At 37.9% G+C, this 15,239-nt stretch overlaps 1 protein-coding gene across 10 annotated transcripts in view; it reads left to right on the top strand.

The window, feature by feature from the left end:
• GRIK1 (glutamate ionotropic receptor kainate type subunit 1) overlaps positions 1-15,239 on the top strand; it is a 419,735-nt gene that overhangs the window by 264,419 nt on the left and 140,077 nt on the right. For 9 of the 10 annotated variants that reach the window (XM_065876420.1, XM_065876424.1, XM_065876418.1 and 6 more), the window contains 2 exons: positions 1,665-1,922; positions 12,078-12,259. In XM_065876420.1, the coding sequence (XP_065732492.1) occupies positions 1,665-1,922; positions 12,078-12,259 (440 nt within the window). The remainder of the gene's footprint in view (positions 1-1,664; positions 1,923-12,077; positions 12,260-15,239) is intronic. The other variant, XM_065876425.1, reaches the window with a different exon arrangement.

Below are 15,239 nucleotides of genomic sequence, written 5' to 3'. Positions count from 1 at the left end.
TGACAAAGCCATATAATTTTTAAACTTATTTTTATTTGTGTGATGGCGTTATGATAAAAATTGACAATTTCATTTAAATATTTTGCTATTATTTAATTCAAATATTCAACTATTGTTTCTTGGCAGTTCCAAATCCCTTTAAACTAGAATTAACATGTAAATTTGAAATGTTTTTATATTTAATGCCAGCATAAATTTATGCCAGCATAAAATGAGTAGGCACTATTTTACATTGTTATAGAAGATAATCTGTCCCAACATTTCTGGAAGGAAATTTGGTTTATATGTATCAAGTGACTTAAAAATATCAATACCCTTTAATTACAGATTTCAATCTACTCAAAGAAAATAATGTAAAATTTAGAGAAAAATATAAGAACTAAGATAAGTGCTTATAATATTACTTATAATAACCAAAAATTAGGAGCAGCTTAAATATTCAGTATCATAGGACTAGTTAAATAAGTAATGACATACTCATGGATTAGGCTATTCTATGACACTAAAAATATACTTTTGCAGAATTTGTGATAACTTAGGGGAAAGGGTGTGCTTTTACCATTAAACTTAGTGTTAAATACAGAAAGCAATGTATCAAACTGTATCTATATCGTGTTCAATTTTTTAATAAATTAGAACACCAAACTATGAATAGATATTATCCCAGTGATGGAATTTCAGAGCCTTTTTTCTTCCTTACACTTTTCAATATTCTAAATTATCTCAATGTGTGTATATAATCTTATAATGCAAAAAATAAATAAATGTTAGAAATTAATTTTTATGTACATGTTGGCTAATATTGAAATAGAAAGAAGCCTGTCCTTGAGCTGGGTCCCTGGGCTCTGGTCAGTTCTGCCATTGTCCAGTGGCCCTGACTCACTTCATTGCCTATGACATTAGTGGGTTGGAGAAAATGTCTTCTAAGATCCCTTTAAGCTATGCTAATCTATTATTCTATAATTAATTAGCTATCAGTATCACTTAACATTCTTTAGCAATTTTTCAATATCCTGGACCTCCTTTCTGAGTTTTGGGAAGGACTGGAACTAAAGTACTCTGCAGCCACCCAGAGAGTCTTCTGAATTCTCTGACCCATTAATACCTTCATTGCCACATTGCCAGCTGACAGAACTTGATTTATATGACATTCACTTGGCAAATGGCTTAAAGAATAGCTCTGAGTGCTTCTGGGTAACACCACACCAAGCAAGAGATTTAGACTCCATCTGATTAAAAGTAATGAAGTGAGGACTACCCCGGCAGTCCAGTGGTTAAGACTCAATGCTTCCAATGCAGGGGCTGGGGGTTCGATCCCTAGTCGGGGAACTAAGATCCCACATGCCACGTGGCATGACCAAATTAAAAAGAAAAAAAAAAAGTAATGAAGTGAGACCAACAACTCATTTTTGTTTGCAGGGAATTGGCCTTGTGATGTGTTGCTAATCATTTCTCCATTTACATCTCTAATATTTAGTATCTCAGGAATATTGGAAGCTGGATGAAGCATATTTCCTCAGCATACAGATGGAGAGTGGATAATAGTTTCCAATAGCGAAAATAAGGAGGAACCATGAAAGGGAAGATGAAATTCATAGAACTCTCTCTTTCTCTCCCCTCTTCCCTGCTTTCCCTCTCCACCCCTCCTTGTCTGTGGACATCAGCATGTGACCAGCTGGCTCTTGGTGTGGCTGCTCTCTTTGGCCCTTCCCATAGCTCCTCTGTCAGTGCTGTGCAGTCTATTTGCAATGCTCTCGAAGTTCCACATATACAGACTCGCTGGAAACACCCTTCAGTGGACAACAAAGACCTGTTTTACGTCAACCTCTACCCAGATTATGCGGCTATCAGCAGAGCGGTCCTGGATCTGGTCCTCTACTACAACTGGAAAACAGTGACTGTGGTGTATGAAGACAGCACAGGTATGGGACCCACACAAACCCTCACATGGCCATGTCTGGTCTGGAAAAAGGGAACCAGAATTTGCTACAATCCTTGACTCATCAGGCAGAGTACATGAACATGTTCTTTCATATGAAGCTAATTGAGTATTCTAATTGGGAAATGCCATGTGTAGCTAATTCCTTTTCCTTTTGGTGAGTTGACCCTTTCTGATGACCCATTCATCATCAAACTTAAGGCACTTTTTTAAAAGAAATATCACCTTATTAATATATGTTGTAATCTAATCTGAATATTAAAGATGTAATATAATGTATCCAACTCTGTTAAGACTGACCACAACTCCATTCTTAAATAATGCAGAGAAAGTTTGAAACTGACCATGAAGTATGATTCCAATTCAATAAGTAGCTGCATAAATGCGTTGAAAAGTTTCTAAAGTACATACACAGAGGAATAATGTTAGAGGTTGTATCAATAAAATCTGACCATTTCATGGGAAAAGGACTAAGAACCCCAGTAAAGAGCCCTTAGTGAAGCTTGCTTTGTTCTGCCTGCTTATTTTAGGATGAAGGACAGACATGGGGTGTTCAGCACCTCACTAGACATTTCTCTGACTCTCCCATTTGAAGTTTCTCTCACTGGCACCTTCCCCCTTTGCCTCCTGTTTACATTTTGAGGTTTGTTGGAGTTCCAGATCCCTTTTATTCAGTTAAATTCTTCCAGTGATTCTTCATTGTCCACATAGGAAAGTCCAATTCTAATTTAAAGCTCTTCACCATCTAACCACTTTCATCTCCATTAACCCAGGCACCAGCTGCTCTACATCCCTGTACTGTTACATCACTTCTTAAATACCCCCGAGTCCATCCCTACTCTTTCTTTCTGAGGCTGGCCCCTCACTTTGGATAATCCTCCACATAACCCCCAAGGTGATAAGCTCCCTCATTCTCCATTATCACACCCAAATATCATTTCTTTTTAAAGCTCACTGAGACGACATTAGGAGTTAGTAGCACGTTGTAAATATAAGCATTATGTCACATGCTTCAATTATCTGCTTAAATGTTTTTGAGACTAGGAGTTCCAAAAAGTTGGAATTTTATCTTTTTATTTTTATAATCTGCTACCTAATACAGTACTGTTTACTTTCCGAATATTTTTTCTTCAAGAATTGAAATTAGCTCCTTTCCTTAATCTACACATTTGGTAATAAGACTAATAAAATTATCAGTGAAAATTAACAAAGCAAAGCATTTTTGAACTTTTTAATAGTATTTCATTTTTTTCACTCATTTCCACCAAGCACTAACATTTACTGTTCCTCAGAGGATGAATATTGAGCCTCCTCTATTTGGCACTAAATTCTGCTTCCATTTTAAACTGTTAGATAAAAGTGACTATTGTGGTTGGAATTATACATTTATGTATTTTCTTATACCTCATCTCATTTGAGAAAGAAGTGAAGGTAGGTGATTGTATATATAATTTATAAATATTATATTCAAAACAGTCCTACTGGGAAGGATAAGCCACAGGGAGTCATATTTTTAGAGTTTCACTTGCTTACTGTGAAGGAAGAAAATATATTATCCAAGGAACTCCATAAGTATATTTAAAGAGCCTTAAGATATAGATATTATATATAGGTATGGTAAGGCCTTCCATGTTGTCTACCTTTGTAAATAGAGAATTCCACGAGTTAATAAAATAATACTATTTCTCATTATGTAGTACACTCTATAGCATAATTTTCTCTCACTATTTCTACCATTTCCAGCAATGCCAGGCCATCTAAAAGGAAAACAAATCAATGAATAATATTGAGGCATCTGGATTTAATTTAAGAAAGAGTTCAACTAAAGGTGTGAGCATAATTGTATTTAGAAAAATTATAATTTGCAAAGGGATAACATAAAACCTGATGTCTTAACCACCCTTTTGATTTTAAGTGAGTACCCATAGTTGACAGCCATTTTGCATAAGAGGAAATTCAAACTATCATTTCTATTACCTTTTACAAGAAACTGAAATCTCCTTTCATCCTTGTTAAGTTCACCTGAACTCAGTTGCTCAATATATACTTGCTGAAATTGAAAATCCAAATGAATCTGTATTTTGCCCATTAAGTTAGAGACGATTCATGTTAAAATGATTTTACTCCCAAAGACATTAAAAATGTAAATGAATAATCAATTGAGCCATTAAATTGGAACCCAGAGAGTAAACAGGTCAACTGAGATCAATAGAAGAAGACATCTTTTGACTACGAGTGGGTTTAATACTGCTTGACTCAGGGTTTTGGTTGCAGTAATTATCAAGTCATAAAAAGAAAACTTACTAAACCTGAAGGAAAAAAAAGGACTTAGGTGTGCTCAGCACCTGCTCTTACACCAGAATTAACTGCCCATTAAAGAGCACTTTACTGGGATTTGTTTAGGAGTTTGTGAAATAACCTGAAGCCAGTGCAGATGTCTAAGGGACCAAATGGTCCGTGACTCCCATTGAAGTCAATGGGAGCACTGTGCATGTCTCTGAGGACAAAATCCAAATCACTAAATACTAGCAGGCAAAATTCTGTCCTCTGGAAGAGCAAATGTAGAAAGACCCTAGAGAACTGTCGGAGGGAGGTTTTTTTTGTTGTTGTTTGTTTGTTTGTTTTGTTTGTTTTTGCGGTATGCGGGCCTCTCACTGTTGTGGCCTCTCCCGTCGCAGAGCACAGACTCCGGACGCACAGGCTCAGCGGCCATGGCTCACAGGTCTAGCCGCTCCGCGGCATGTGGGATCTTCCTGGACCGGGGCATGAACCCGTGTCCCCTGCATCGGCAGGCGGACTCTCAACCACTGCGCCACCAGGGAAGCCCCCGGAAGGGAGTTTTGCCTCACATCTCTCTCTCTGGTGCCTGGATATTCTTCCCATCAGTCATCTATTTCTCTCTGACTCCCTCATTCAGAGGTGACCCTAGGCAATGCGAAATCACTGCTCATTGCACATCCCCTCTGCTTCTTTAGACCCCTGGTGGAAGCCTGGCTTCTATCCCTTCACACACTTCAAAAAGAGCTGAGAAGCTGAGCACCAAATGCAGTGTGGAGAATATTCAACAGTTTCTGCTTTCTCAAGGCTAATCTTAGTGAAATGCAGCCATAGCTGATTTTGTAGGACAGGGACCAGGAAGCTTTTCTCTCAAAAGGGTTACATACTATATAGCTTAAGCTTCATGGGCCATAGCGTCTTGATCACAACTATCGCACTCTGCTGAGGTAGCAAGAACACAGCCACAGGCAAAATATAAATGAACAGGTATGTTGTGTTCCAATAAACCTTTATTTACAACAAACAAGGAAGCCAGTGTGGTTGGATCAGACTGAGAGGGGTAGGGTTGTGGGGTCAGAGAGGAGGGTCTTCATGATCATGGAGGGCTTTGTAGATTATTGGAAGAGCTTTGGTTCCTCATGAAATGGGAAGACATTGGAGAGTTTTCAGAAGAGGAGTGACATGATCAGATTTATACCATAAAAAGATCACTCTGCCTTGTATTAATAAAATGTCATAGAGAGGGAAGCATAAAATTGGAGGTTACTAGAGAAATCAAGGCAAGAGGTGAAGGTGATAGCAACAGAGGAGTAGGAAATGGTCAGATTCTGGAAATATTTTGATATTGAGCTGGAATAATTCTCTGAGGGGTGGCGGATGAGTGAGAAAAATAGAGGAGTCAAAGATGACCCTAAGCTTTTTGGCCTGAGCCAAAGGATGGAGTTGCCATTGCCTGAGATGGGGAAATGGATAAATGGACATAGTTTGGAGAAATAAGGCTATCAGGAGTTCAGTCATGAATATGTTAAGTTTGATTTTGCAATGTCTACTAGACATCCAAAAAGAGGCAATGAGTAGGCAGTTAATATATGACTCTAGAGTTCAGGAATGTGGTATAGGCTGGGGATACAAAATTGAGGGTCCTCAGCATATACATGGGACTAGATGAAGCCATCAGAGAAATGAGTTGCAGCCAGATGTGTTCATAACACATAGTACTTAAGAGGGATTTTTTCATCCACCGCTGCCTTAAATCATTTTTCTCAACACACCAGAGCCATAAGATTTATAAAATGCAACCTGCCATAAAGAACTATTATCTGTCACTTACTTAAAACATAGTCTCAAAGCTTTACAATGAGGATACATTTGAGGTAAGATTAATATACATAAAAATGTCAGTGATTGAAAGAAACATTAAATCCAGAAAGAAAACCCAAGAAAAATGACAACCACAAAAATCACAATAACTAAAATCTTGAAGTGCTGACTGATTGCCATGCATTGTTATAGTTATTTTATATAATTAACTCATTTAATATGCTCAACCACCCTGTAAATAAGTGCAATAGCTACTCTTTGGGCTATATTTAAATAGTGACTTAGATTTGTTATGCTTATTATATTTTCCTTCATTTCCCCATAGAAAATAGAAAGAATATATTGTTCAGAACCAAGAATCTTGACAGAGCCCTAAAATTTAGACTTGAAGAAAATTAAACATTTTGACATAGGTGATTAAGCCAAAATGTAAACAATCAGTGCCAAGTAAAAGAATAAGTGAATCATTTCACCTTAGCAATCACAATTCACACCTCTGTGTTGTTATGATGACTCATGCTAGCCAAAACACTCTACCACATGCCCTCCCAAAATTCCACCTGAAATAGTTGGAGAATGGAAAGTCCTTGGCACTCAGCACCAACAAGATAATATATTATAGTTCCCTTTCTTCTGCCCTTACTCTTTTTTACCCTTCCTATTTACCCACTCCAGTCCCCTGACCAGAACCCTATCAAATTTTCAGAGTTCTGCTCAGGAAATCAACTTTTAGATATTTCATGGTGGTTTATTATTTTTAGCTACCATTGATATTGGCCAGCATTTAGAACCAAAACATACTGATAGAGCTAAATGCAACATAGTTAATCTCAAATATTTTGACTATATTCTTCTATGAGGTTGTTTGTGATCAAGGAACACATTTTTTCTTTTGGGAAGTCTTTAGCCTTTTTTAATGCACTTTTGAAAAATCATATATATGGAGATCTGCACTTATAAATGCTGTATTTCCGCAGGTAATTCACTCACTTACCCATCTCCTTTCTCAGTTCTGATTTTTTCCTCCCCTCTGAAGGGTATATAGATCCCCTTAAGAATCCTATTAGATTTGGATACATTAATATACCAACAGGTTTGTGAAATGCCATTTTGCATGTTTCCAAGTTCAAATGAAATGAAATTAACATTTAAAATGTGCGATCTTATCTTTGGATCCCAATGGTTTATTACATTGATTTTTATGACATCAGATCTACTGTTGTGTACAATGAAAAGGGAATTGGACTATGACTCAAGAAAACCTAGGTAATTTTCTTTTGAACTGCTGCTCATTAAATATAACTAAAACTGTCCAGAAATGGATTGAGTTGCAAAAAGTGAGGTAGAGAATTTCTCGAACCAAGAGGTGTTCAGCAGGAGCTGTGTAGCGGGAATTCATGCATCAAGTAGGGGCTTGACCTTTAAGGTCTCTTCCAATTTCTGGCTTCTGTAACTCATTTTCAAGGCCAATCCAAACAATTAACCTCACTGTGCCTCACTTTCCTTACTGTAAAACAGCACTGACACCTATCCACCTCAGAGGTATATTCCGAGGTTTACTGAGCTATTTATAAGGCATGCAGGATACTTCATAAAAAGGGACAATGCAAATAGCAAAGTTTATTATTATTTAAGGAGAAGACAGGGAAAATTTTAAACAGCTACTGGAAATAGCATGTTCTTTTTTTCTCCTCCATATGCTCCACCTGTTCCCATAGTCTACGTGCATACAAATCAGCACTTTTCTGTGTCATATCTGAGTACGCAGAGTAGATAGATGGCCAAAGAAAGAGTTTAGAATTTGAGCACTTTTGAACGTTATTTCTACATGCAGAGCCCAGATCAAACTCGTGTGAAATAAACAGACTCCTTGCTCTCAAGCACTTTTCAAACCAAAGGTGCAGTTTCCAATTGCATTACTAGAGGTGGGAGTGGATGCAGGAGGCTCATGTTTTGTCTTTTTATTAAGAAAGATTTGAACTTACAGAAAAATGGCAAGAAAGGTACAATGAACTTCTGTACATCCTGCATCTAAGTTCAACAGTTGTCATCATTTGGACACATTTGCTTTAATGCTCTATGCTTCTCTCAATATAACAACAGCAACAACAAGTAGTAGTATTGTCGATTTGAAAGTAAGTGACAGACAGCATGACCATTTTACCTCTAAATACATTAGAGTATATTTCCTAAGAACAAGGACCTTCCTTTTTATAACCACACTACAGTTATCAAACACAGGAAACTTAACACGGATACAGTTTTTAACATCTATACCAATATTAATGTCTATATAGATATACGTGATATTCTAGTTTCCCTAATTGTCCCAATTGCAGTTTTTTTTCTTTTTTTTAATCCAGGATCACTCACTGCATTTAGCTGTCAGGTCCTTTTAGTCTCCTTTGATCTAAAATAGTCTAGCCTCCCCTTGTCTTTCATGACCTTGACATTTTTGAAGAGTCCATACCAGTTTTACTGTAGAATGTCTCTCTATTTGGTTTGTTTAGTTATCTCCTTTTCTGCATTTCATTTTTAAAGTGTCTCTCCTACAATGGACTAGAAAATCCATCACCATTGCCAGGTTTGCACGCACCCTTATCATTCTCTGCAATTGGTGTCCCAATCTAGAAGAACTGGGTCACTCTGGCAGGGCTGGCATCCACACACAGGAGGGCCATTAGCAAAGTTAGGAATTGTGCCTACATCAATTTTCTTTCCCTGAAGTAAGGACTTGTTTAAAGACAAGTTTTAACTTTTTACAATGAAGTGTAATGGATTGCTGGATTGCTGTAAAATGCAAATAAAAGGGAAAGCTTTCTCTAAATTTTGTCTCCTGTGGACTAAAAAGCCTTTCTAATTGTAAATTCTGTGATGTTTGCTAATGAAGACAGCAAGGCTTTTTAAAGCAAACAATTGCTTCGAAAGAGAAACATAAACCTCCCTTTTTCTTGCTCTTTGTTCTTCCTACATCTTGGGTCTGTAACCTTTAAATCTGCTGATCTTCTCCTTTCCTGAGGCCAGTTCACCTGCATATGGACAAAAAGAGAAAACTAGGGCTTAGTAGTGAGTTTTTCTGAAAGGTAAATTTAGTCCAATTAAAAACTAATCTTTTGTACTGAGTTCTCCTTTCTCCTCTGTTGGTATTAAAATAACTTTCTTTTGTGAAACAATTGTGAAAGCTCACAGTTACTTTTTTTGAGGAGGGAACCTGTTTATTAACAACTTCATTGCCAAATAAAGGCTGAATGTTTTATGCTGGTCCAAATTTTTTAAATTTTTTTCTCTATTTATCCAGATATTTATTTATATAGTTAGTTAGTCATTCAGCCAGTTAGTTAGTTGATCTTAAATCTCAAAGTCAGGAGGAGCCACTGATTTGATGAAAGAGCCCTAGCTTGGGGAGTCAGAGGTGGAACTAGCTTTAAACCCTGGATCTGCCACATGATAGCCTTACACAACCTTGAGCAAGTTGCTCCAGCCCCTGTCAGCCTCAGGTTATAGTTTATCAACTTAAGTAATAAGTGATGCCCCATGCATAATACAAGATTCGATGGGATGAACTCCTTCTGTGGGCTGTGCGGACCTTAAAGCAAGATGTGTTCTTGTTATATTTCCAGCCCTTAACATGGATGGGACTTGGCATGGAGTGAACATCCAGAAAATGTTTTCCCATAAAAATGAATGAATGAAGGGAGAGAATATATTCAACTTTAAATGCCATTAACATGCATCTAAGTCATCATGATAGGAAAATGAACTTCAAGATTGACATTCCATTTAGCAAAGAACAAAAGAGCAGTTCATTGCCGCATATGAAATGTACTTCTTAAATATCTTTCCCATTTTATTTAAAGGCCATGTTGATCTCCCTTGTGGTCATGCTCAAAAAAAAAAAAAAAAAAAGGAAGCGATTGCAAAGCAGGAAGGCGATAGAAAAAAACAAACAAACAAATAAACAAACAAGAAAAACAAGAGAGACTCACAAGCAGCCTGGAGTAAAGAAGAAAGGAGAATGGGTACCTCTTTCTACTCTTTACCTCTCTTATCAAATAATCCAAAGCTATATCTGGTCCTTCAAGCACCAACAATTTGTATTTGTAAGGCATGATGGTGACATGGAAAGACTGAGTGCTAGACTCACAAGCAGTTTGAATCCATAGCTCCTCCTATCTTTGTAACCCTAAGTTACTTAATTGCTCCAAGCCTTGGTTTTCTTACTTGAAATTATGAAGATGATAACCCTTGCTTCATAGGGTTATTGTTAGGATTAACAAATACACAAATCCATGTGCTCAGTTTTCTTCCATTAGGACTCATCAGTTGCTCAGGACAAGTGATTCTAGAAGTAAGAGGACAAGTGACTCACTGGTGCTTGGGAGCCTTCAGTCACATTGGTTGATTTGGAAAGAATCAAGAACCCAGGAAGGCTATCATTCTAACAATTTCTATTTTTATGTTAAAGAAATTAAAAAGGATAATGAGGGCTTCCCTGGTGGTGCAGTGGTTAAGAATCCACCTGCCAGTGCAGGGGACACGGGTTCAAGCCCTAGTCTGGGAAGATCCCACATGCCGCGGAGCAACTAAGCCCGTGCACCACAACTACTGAACCTGCGCTCTAGAGCCCGCACGCCTAGAGCCCGTGCTCTGCAACAAGAGAAGCCACCACAATGAGAAGCCCGCGCACCGCAATGAAGAGTAGCCCCCACTCACCTCAACTAGAGAAAAGCCCACATGCAACAACAAAGACCCAGTGTAGCCAAAAATAAAATAAATACAATTTTTTTTAAAAAGATAATGAGCACTAAATCTTGATATGGTTCTACAACTCCTTCCTTCCTTACCCTGGTCCACTTGACTCTGAAGAGTAGCTTACAAATTTACTGTACTTCAGGACCACACCTGCCCAAGGTACAGAGGAATCTTATAACATCTTAGACACAAAAATGTAGCTTCTAGGGAAAACAAATAACTAAATAAATAAAACAAGAAAATAAAAAAAGTGCATCAAGTCCAGAGGTAGCTGGCATCCATGCTGTGTCTTGCACAGTGCGTGCCACAATTTCTATCTGAATAGTGACAAAGCTTAATATTTCCTATTGATTACTTGAAGCTGACACATCCTGAAGGCACAGACTGTGTAATAAAAAATATTCAATTTTCCAATGGTCATCCTTGTGTAAGAGCCAACATCATGCAGTGTAGCGAACACCAGTTAATATTAGGGGAAATAAGATGGAGGCTTCATATAGCTATTGGTCTTGCCCTATTAAAGCACTTCTATTAAAAAGAATGATGCAGTTCGGTGGATTCATATTTGTGGTGAATTAAACATTCTCCATCAAGTTAGTTGGCTGTATACACTTTCCTACAATTACCAGTGGTGTATTTTTAAAGAATTTGTTTCTGCCCTTATTATCATAATCTTTTAAAATTCTATCATCTTTTCTTTTAAATCAAGAAAGTATTTTCCCATATTATGTTCAATTATATTAGAAAGAAAATACAATAAGCCATTTATAAATAGCTTATATGGCAGGAACTGGAAGATTATATAGAACAATCCAAGCAATTAGCTGGTAAACAGTATGTTATATATAAAAACTTGCTGAAAGGTTTACAGAGGTTTATAACCCCAAGAAATTCTAGTGTTCTAAAGTGAATGGGTATTATCCATTTCAAAAAGCATCTTTGGAAACTTCAAGCAACTTTTTGTTTACAAAAGTTTTACAGTATTGACTTGATTTGTTAAAGATATGTGGTGAAAGCTGGAGAGGACAGTTGCATTCTAAAAAATTCAGAATCCTCTTGGGAAAATTGTGCTTCCAGCCACACATACCCACAAAAGGAAAATACAGTATAATCCATATAGAAAGAGGAATTTCATAGAAAGAGGAATGACAAATGAGAAGTCAATAATGTAACCTTTAGGTAGATGGCGTCTTGATACATTTTGGGAATTATATGAGTTTGCCTATAAATGGCAACAAACATACTTTGGACAGAACAGTTTGTTGCATGATTGAATGTCATTTTCTAGGTCTCATTCGTCTGCAAGAGCTCATCAAAGCTCCCTCCAGATATAACATTAAAATCAAAATCCGCCAGCTGCCCTCTGGGAATAAAGATGCCAAGCCTTTACTCAAGGAGATGAAGAAAGGCAAGGAGTTCTATGTGATATTTGATTGTTCACATGAAACAGCTGCTGAAATCCTTAAGCAGGTAAGAGGGGTAAGAAAGAGGTGAAAATATTGGGAGATGAGTTTGTTTATCTTTCTCAGACATGCCATCTGCTTTCACTTAGTGCAGCATGATAAAATGCCAGCAGTCCACTTTAGGCTGAAGATTGCAGATTTCAGAACCCTTTTAAAGAGTCATAGGGCTCAGACCTCTTTGAAGCCACCTGTTCGTATGTAGTTGTGGATGTGTGGTCCTGTGTACATACTCGGGGATATATAGATCCTGCCAGCAGAGATTGAGAGGAGAAGAGTATCATTTCAAGTTGATTAAGCATCTCCTCTTTTATGTCCTTTGAAAAAAACAAGCTAGATTTCATTTACACAATGCCTTACTTGTCTTAAATACATCTTCCTCATGGCAAGACCTCTTTTGTCAAACATGCAAGATTCCAAGCACAGTGAAAAAGGGGCATGGAGAGAGTCATGGAAAAGATGCTTCTCTCTTCTAATTTATTACAGACAATGAGCTGCCATGCATTAATCTCCACGGGTAATGTGGGTGGAAACAATAAATTGTGAAATCTTATATAAATGAAAGATCTTAATAACATTAAGAATGATAACAACAGTGTTAATACTTTCTGGGCACTTCAGGATATAGCACTGGTCTTATGTCTAAGAAAGAAAACTCAGAATCAAAATAAAAAATAGATTAAAAATAAATTTAAAAAAAGATTAAACCTAGACTCGTGGTTCTCAACCCAGAGTGATTTCACCCCCTCGGAAACTTCTGTCAATGTCCAGAGACATTTCTGGTTGTCATATTGGGGATGGTGGCACTTTACTGACAGCTAGCAATTAGAGGTGCTGCTAAACATCCTATAAGACACAGGATCCCACCCCACCCCACAACAAAGAACTACGTAGCCTAAAATGCCAATAGTCCTGAGGCTGAGAAACTCTAGCATAGACAGAGACAATGGGATAGGCAAGCCAGATGTTTAAAATAGAAGCACTAATAAAAAATCAGGGGATTGAATTTTGGGGAAAGTAGGAATAAAATAGCCAGGTTATATTTACTTGGCCTAATGGGTGCCTCTCTATATTTAAGTGGTTACTGTGGCATGAGGCAATGTTCTTACCTAAAATGGCACAAGGTGTTATTACACTCCTTAGTTTAAAATGTCTGGGGTGTACTGTTGGGTTGACTGGTAATGGGCACTAACTTCACAAGTAGACCAACCCCTCCATGCAAATGCAGAACTGTGGGTTTCTGAGTCACTTAGAAGAGCTCTCTGGGCACAGTCATCCAGCCTGACTGTCCAGTGCTATATCTCTCACTGGAAGGGCATTTCTCAGAAGCCACTGAATCATAGAACATATTTTAAATTGTGGTTGCAAACAATCGTAGACGTCATCAAGGCTAATCCTCTCACTTTATAGGAGATAAAATAACTTTCCCAGAGCGACACAGCCAGGAACAGGCAGAGTCTCCTTTATCCCATCTGATGCTTTCTCCACAGTGACACATTGCTTCTCCAGTTAGGCAGACTATCTGTTACTTACTTCTAGACTATAGTTGTATTAACAAGTCTTTAGCTATTATAAGTACCTCTCAGTAAAGAAAGCAAGCATGCTGCAGTGATGTCAGCAACTAAAGAACTTGAAAGGTGAATAAATATCATCAGCTTCTCTTTATCTTAAGGCTTCATCTGAGAATTTAATACAGTCATTAAAGTGTGTAATGGAGTGTGGGCCAGAAATGAGAAAAACACCCAGATTTTATGCATAGCCTTCAAAATGCAAAGAAGTATCCCTTCCCAAGAGTCTTTCTTAACAGAATCTAGGGACTTCTGTTACATTTAAGAGAATGATTTGCTGATGAGGCTTCTCTTAGTTAGAAATCCACTTGGCTCACATAACTGGTCATATCTCTCCCAAAGGGCAGGCTTAGAATAGGCAAGGGAAGTGCCTGATGGCCATGGGCAGGGGCTGCTAGAGTTTCTCCTATATTTTGATAATGTGGATATAAAATTCCTTTGATGTAAGTTGTTCTTTCCTTGTGTCATGGAGATTATATCATTCAAATGAAAATTTAAAATAATAAAAAAAGGCACAGAAAATCATCTAAGAGAAGCCCTCTCAAGAAATGTCTGGCAGGGGCAAAGAGAAGTAGGATTAGTTCCACTTTGCACAAGCCATTGGCACAAACATTTTTCTCCCTCCTGTCTTACCATGTTTTATCTTGTGTTTGCTTTTCCTAATCACGTGAATGGTATGATTGGCTGTGAAGCTTGGGGGAAGTGACTCAAAGACTGTTCATCCTCTCTTTGTTCTAGACCCATGATCTGAAAAGATTGGGAGGGGTGGAGAACCTTTTTAAAAGCTTCCAGCATGAAACCCTTACCTTACTGCATGTGAAAGAACTGTTCCTCATTGTGAAATCACAGCAAAGGATCCAGGTTGGCTTAATGGGCTTCATTTGGACCTCCAAGAGGCTGTTATGGTTTGAAAAGTTATAATGAAGACCATAGGACTTTCTATTCTAGTCAAGATGAGACACTAGTACTCTGTGTGATTCCATTTTAACTTGCTCCATTAGTCCTGGACAACAACATGTAGAAACTCTTTCAGAGACCTTTCCTGAATCTGTCTGCGGAGTGTCTCTAGGGAGTCTGAGGGTTCAGGAGTTCAGGGTCCTGATGCCAGCCACTGCTCAACCACCCTTTCTCCTGAGGGAAAGAAAGGAAGGAAAGAGACCTATATCTTTTACTGAGGTACCAAAGATGGTGTCTCACACCCTGTATGTCATCTCAGTTTATCCTGAAGTAAATTTGGTATTCTCACTTCAGAGTTGAGAAAACTGAAGCTCAGATAGGTTAAGTGTCTCATACAAGGTCATTCTCTGAATAGCCAGCCTGCCCTATGATCTCAGATCCTGAATGCCTACTTTACCATATCGGGCCCCCATTTCATAATGGATAACCATTCTGAACTAGGCTTCCAGAAATGTCCGGGGAAAA

Source organism: Phocoena phocoena, chromosome 4 (assembly GCF_963924675.1).
Source record: "Phocoena phocoena chromosome 4, mPhoPho1.1, whole genome shotgun sequence".
NCBI lineage: Eukaryota > Metazoa > Chordata > Mammalia > Artiodactyla > Phocoenidae > Phocoena > Phocoena phocoena.
This window is presented reverse-complemented; position numbering and strand designations above follow the sequence as displayed.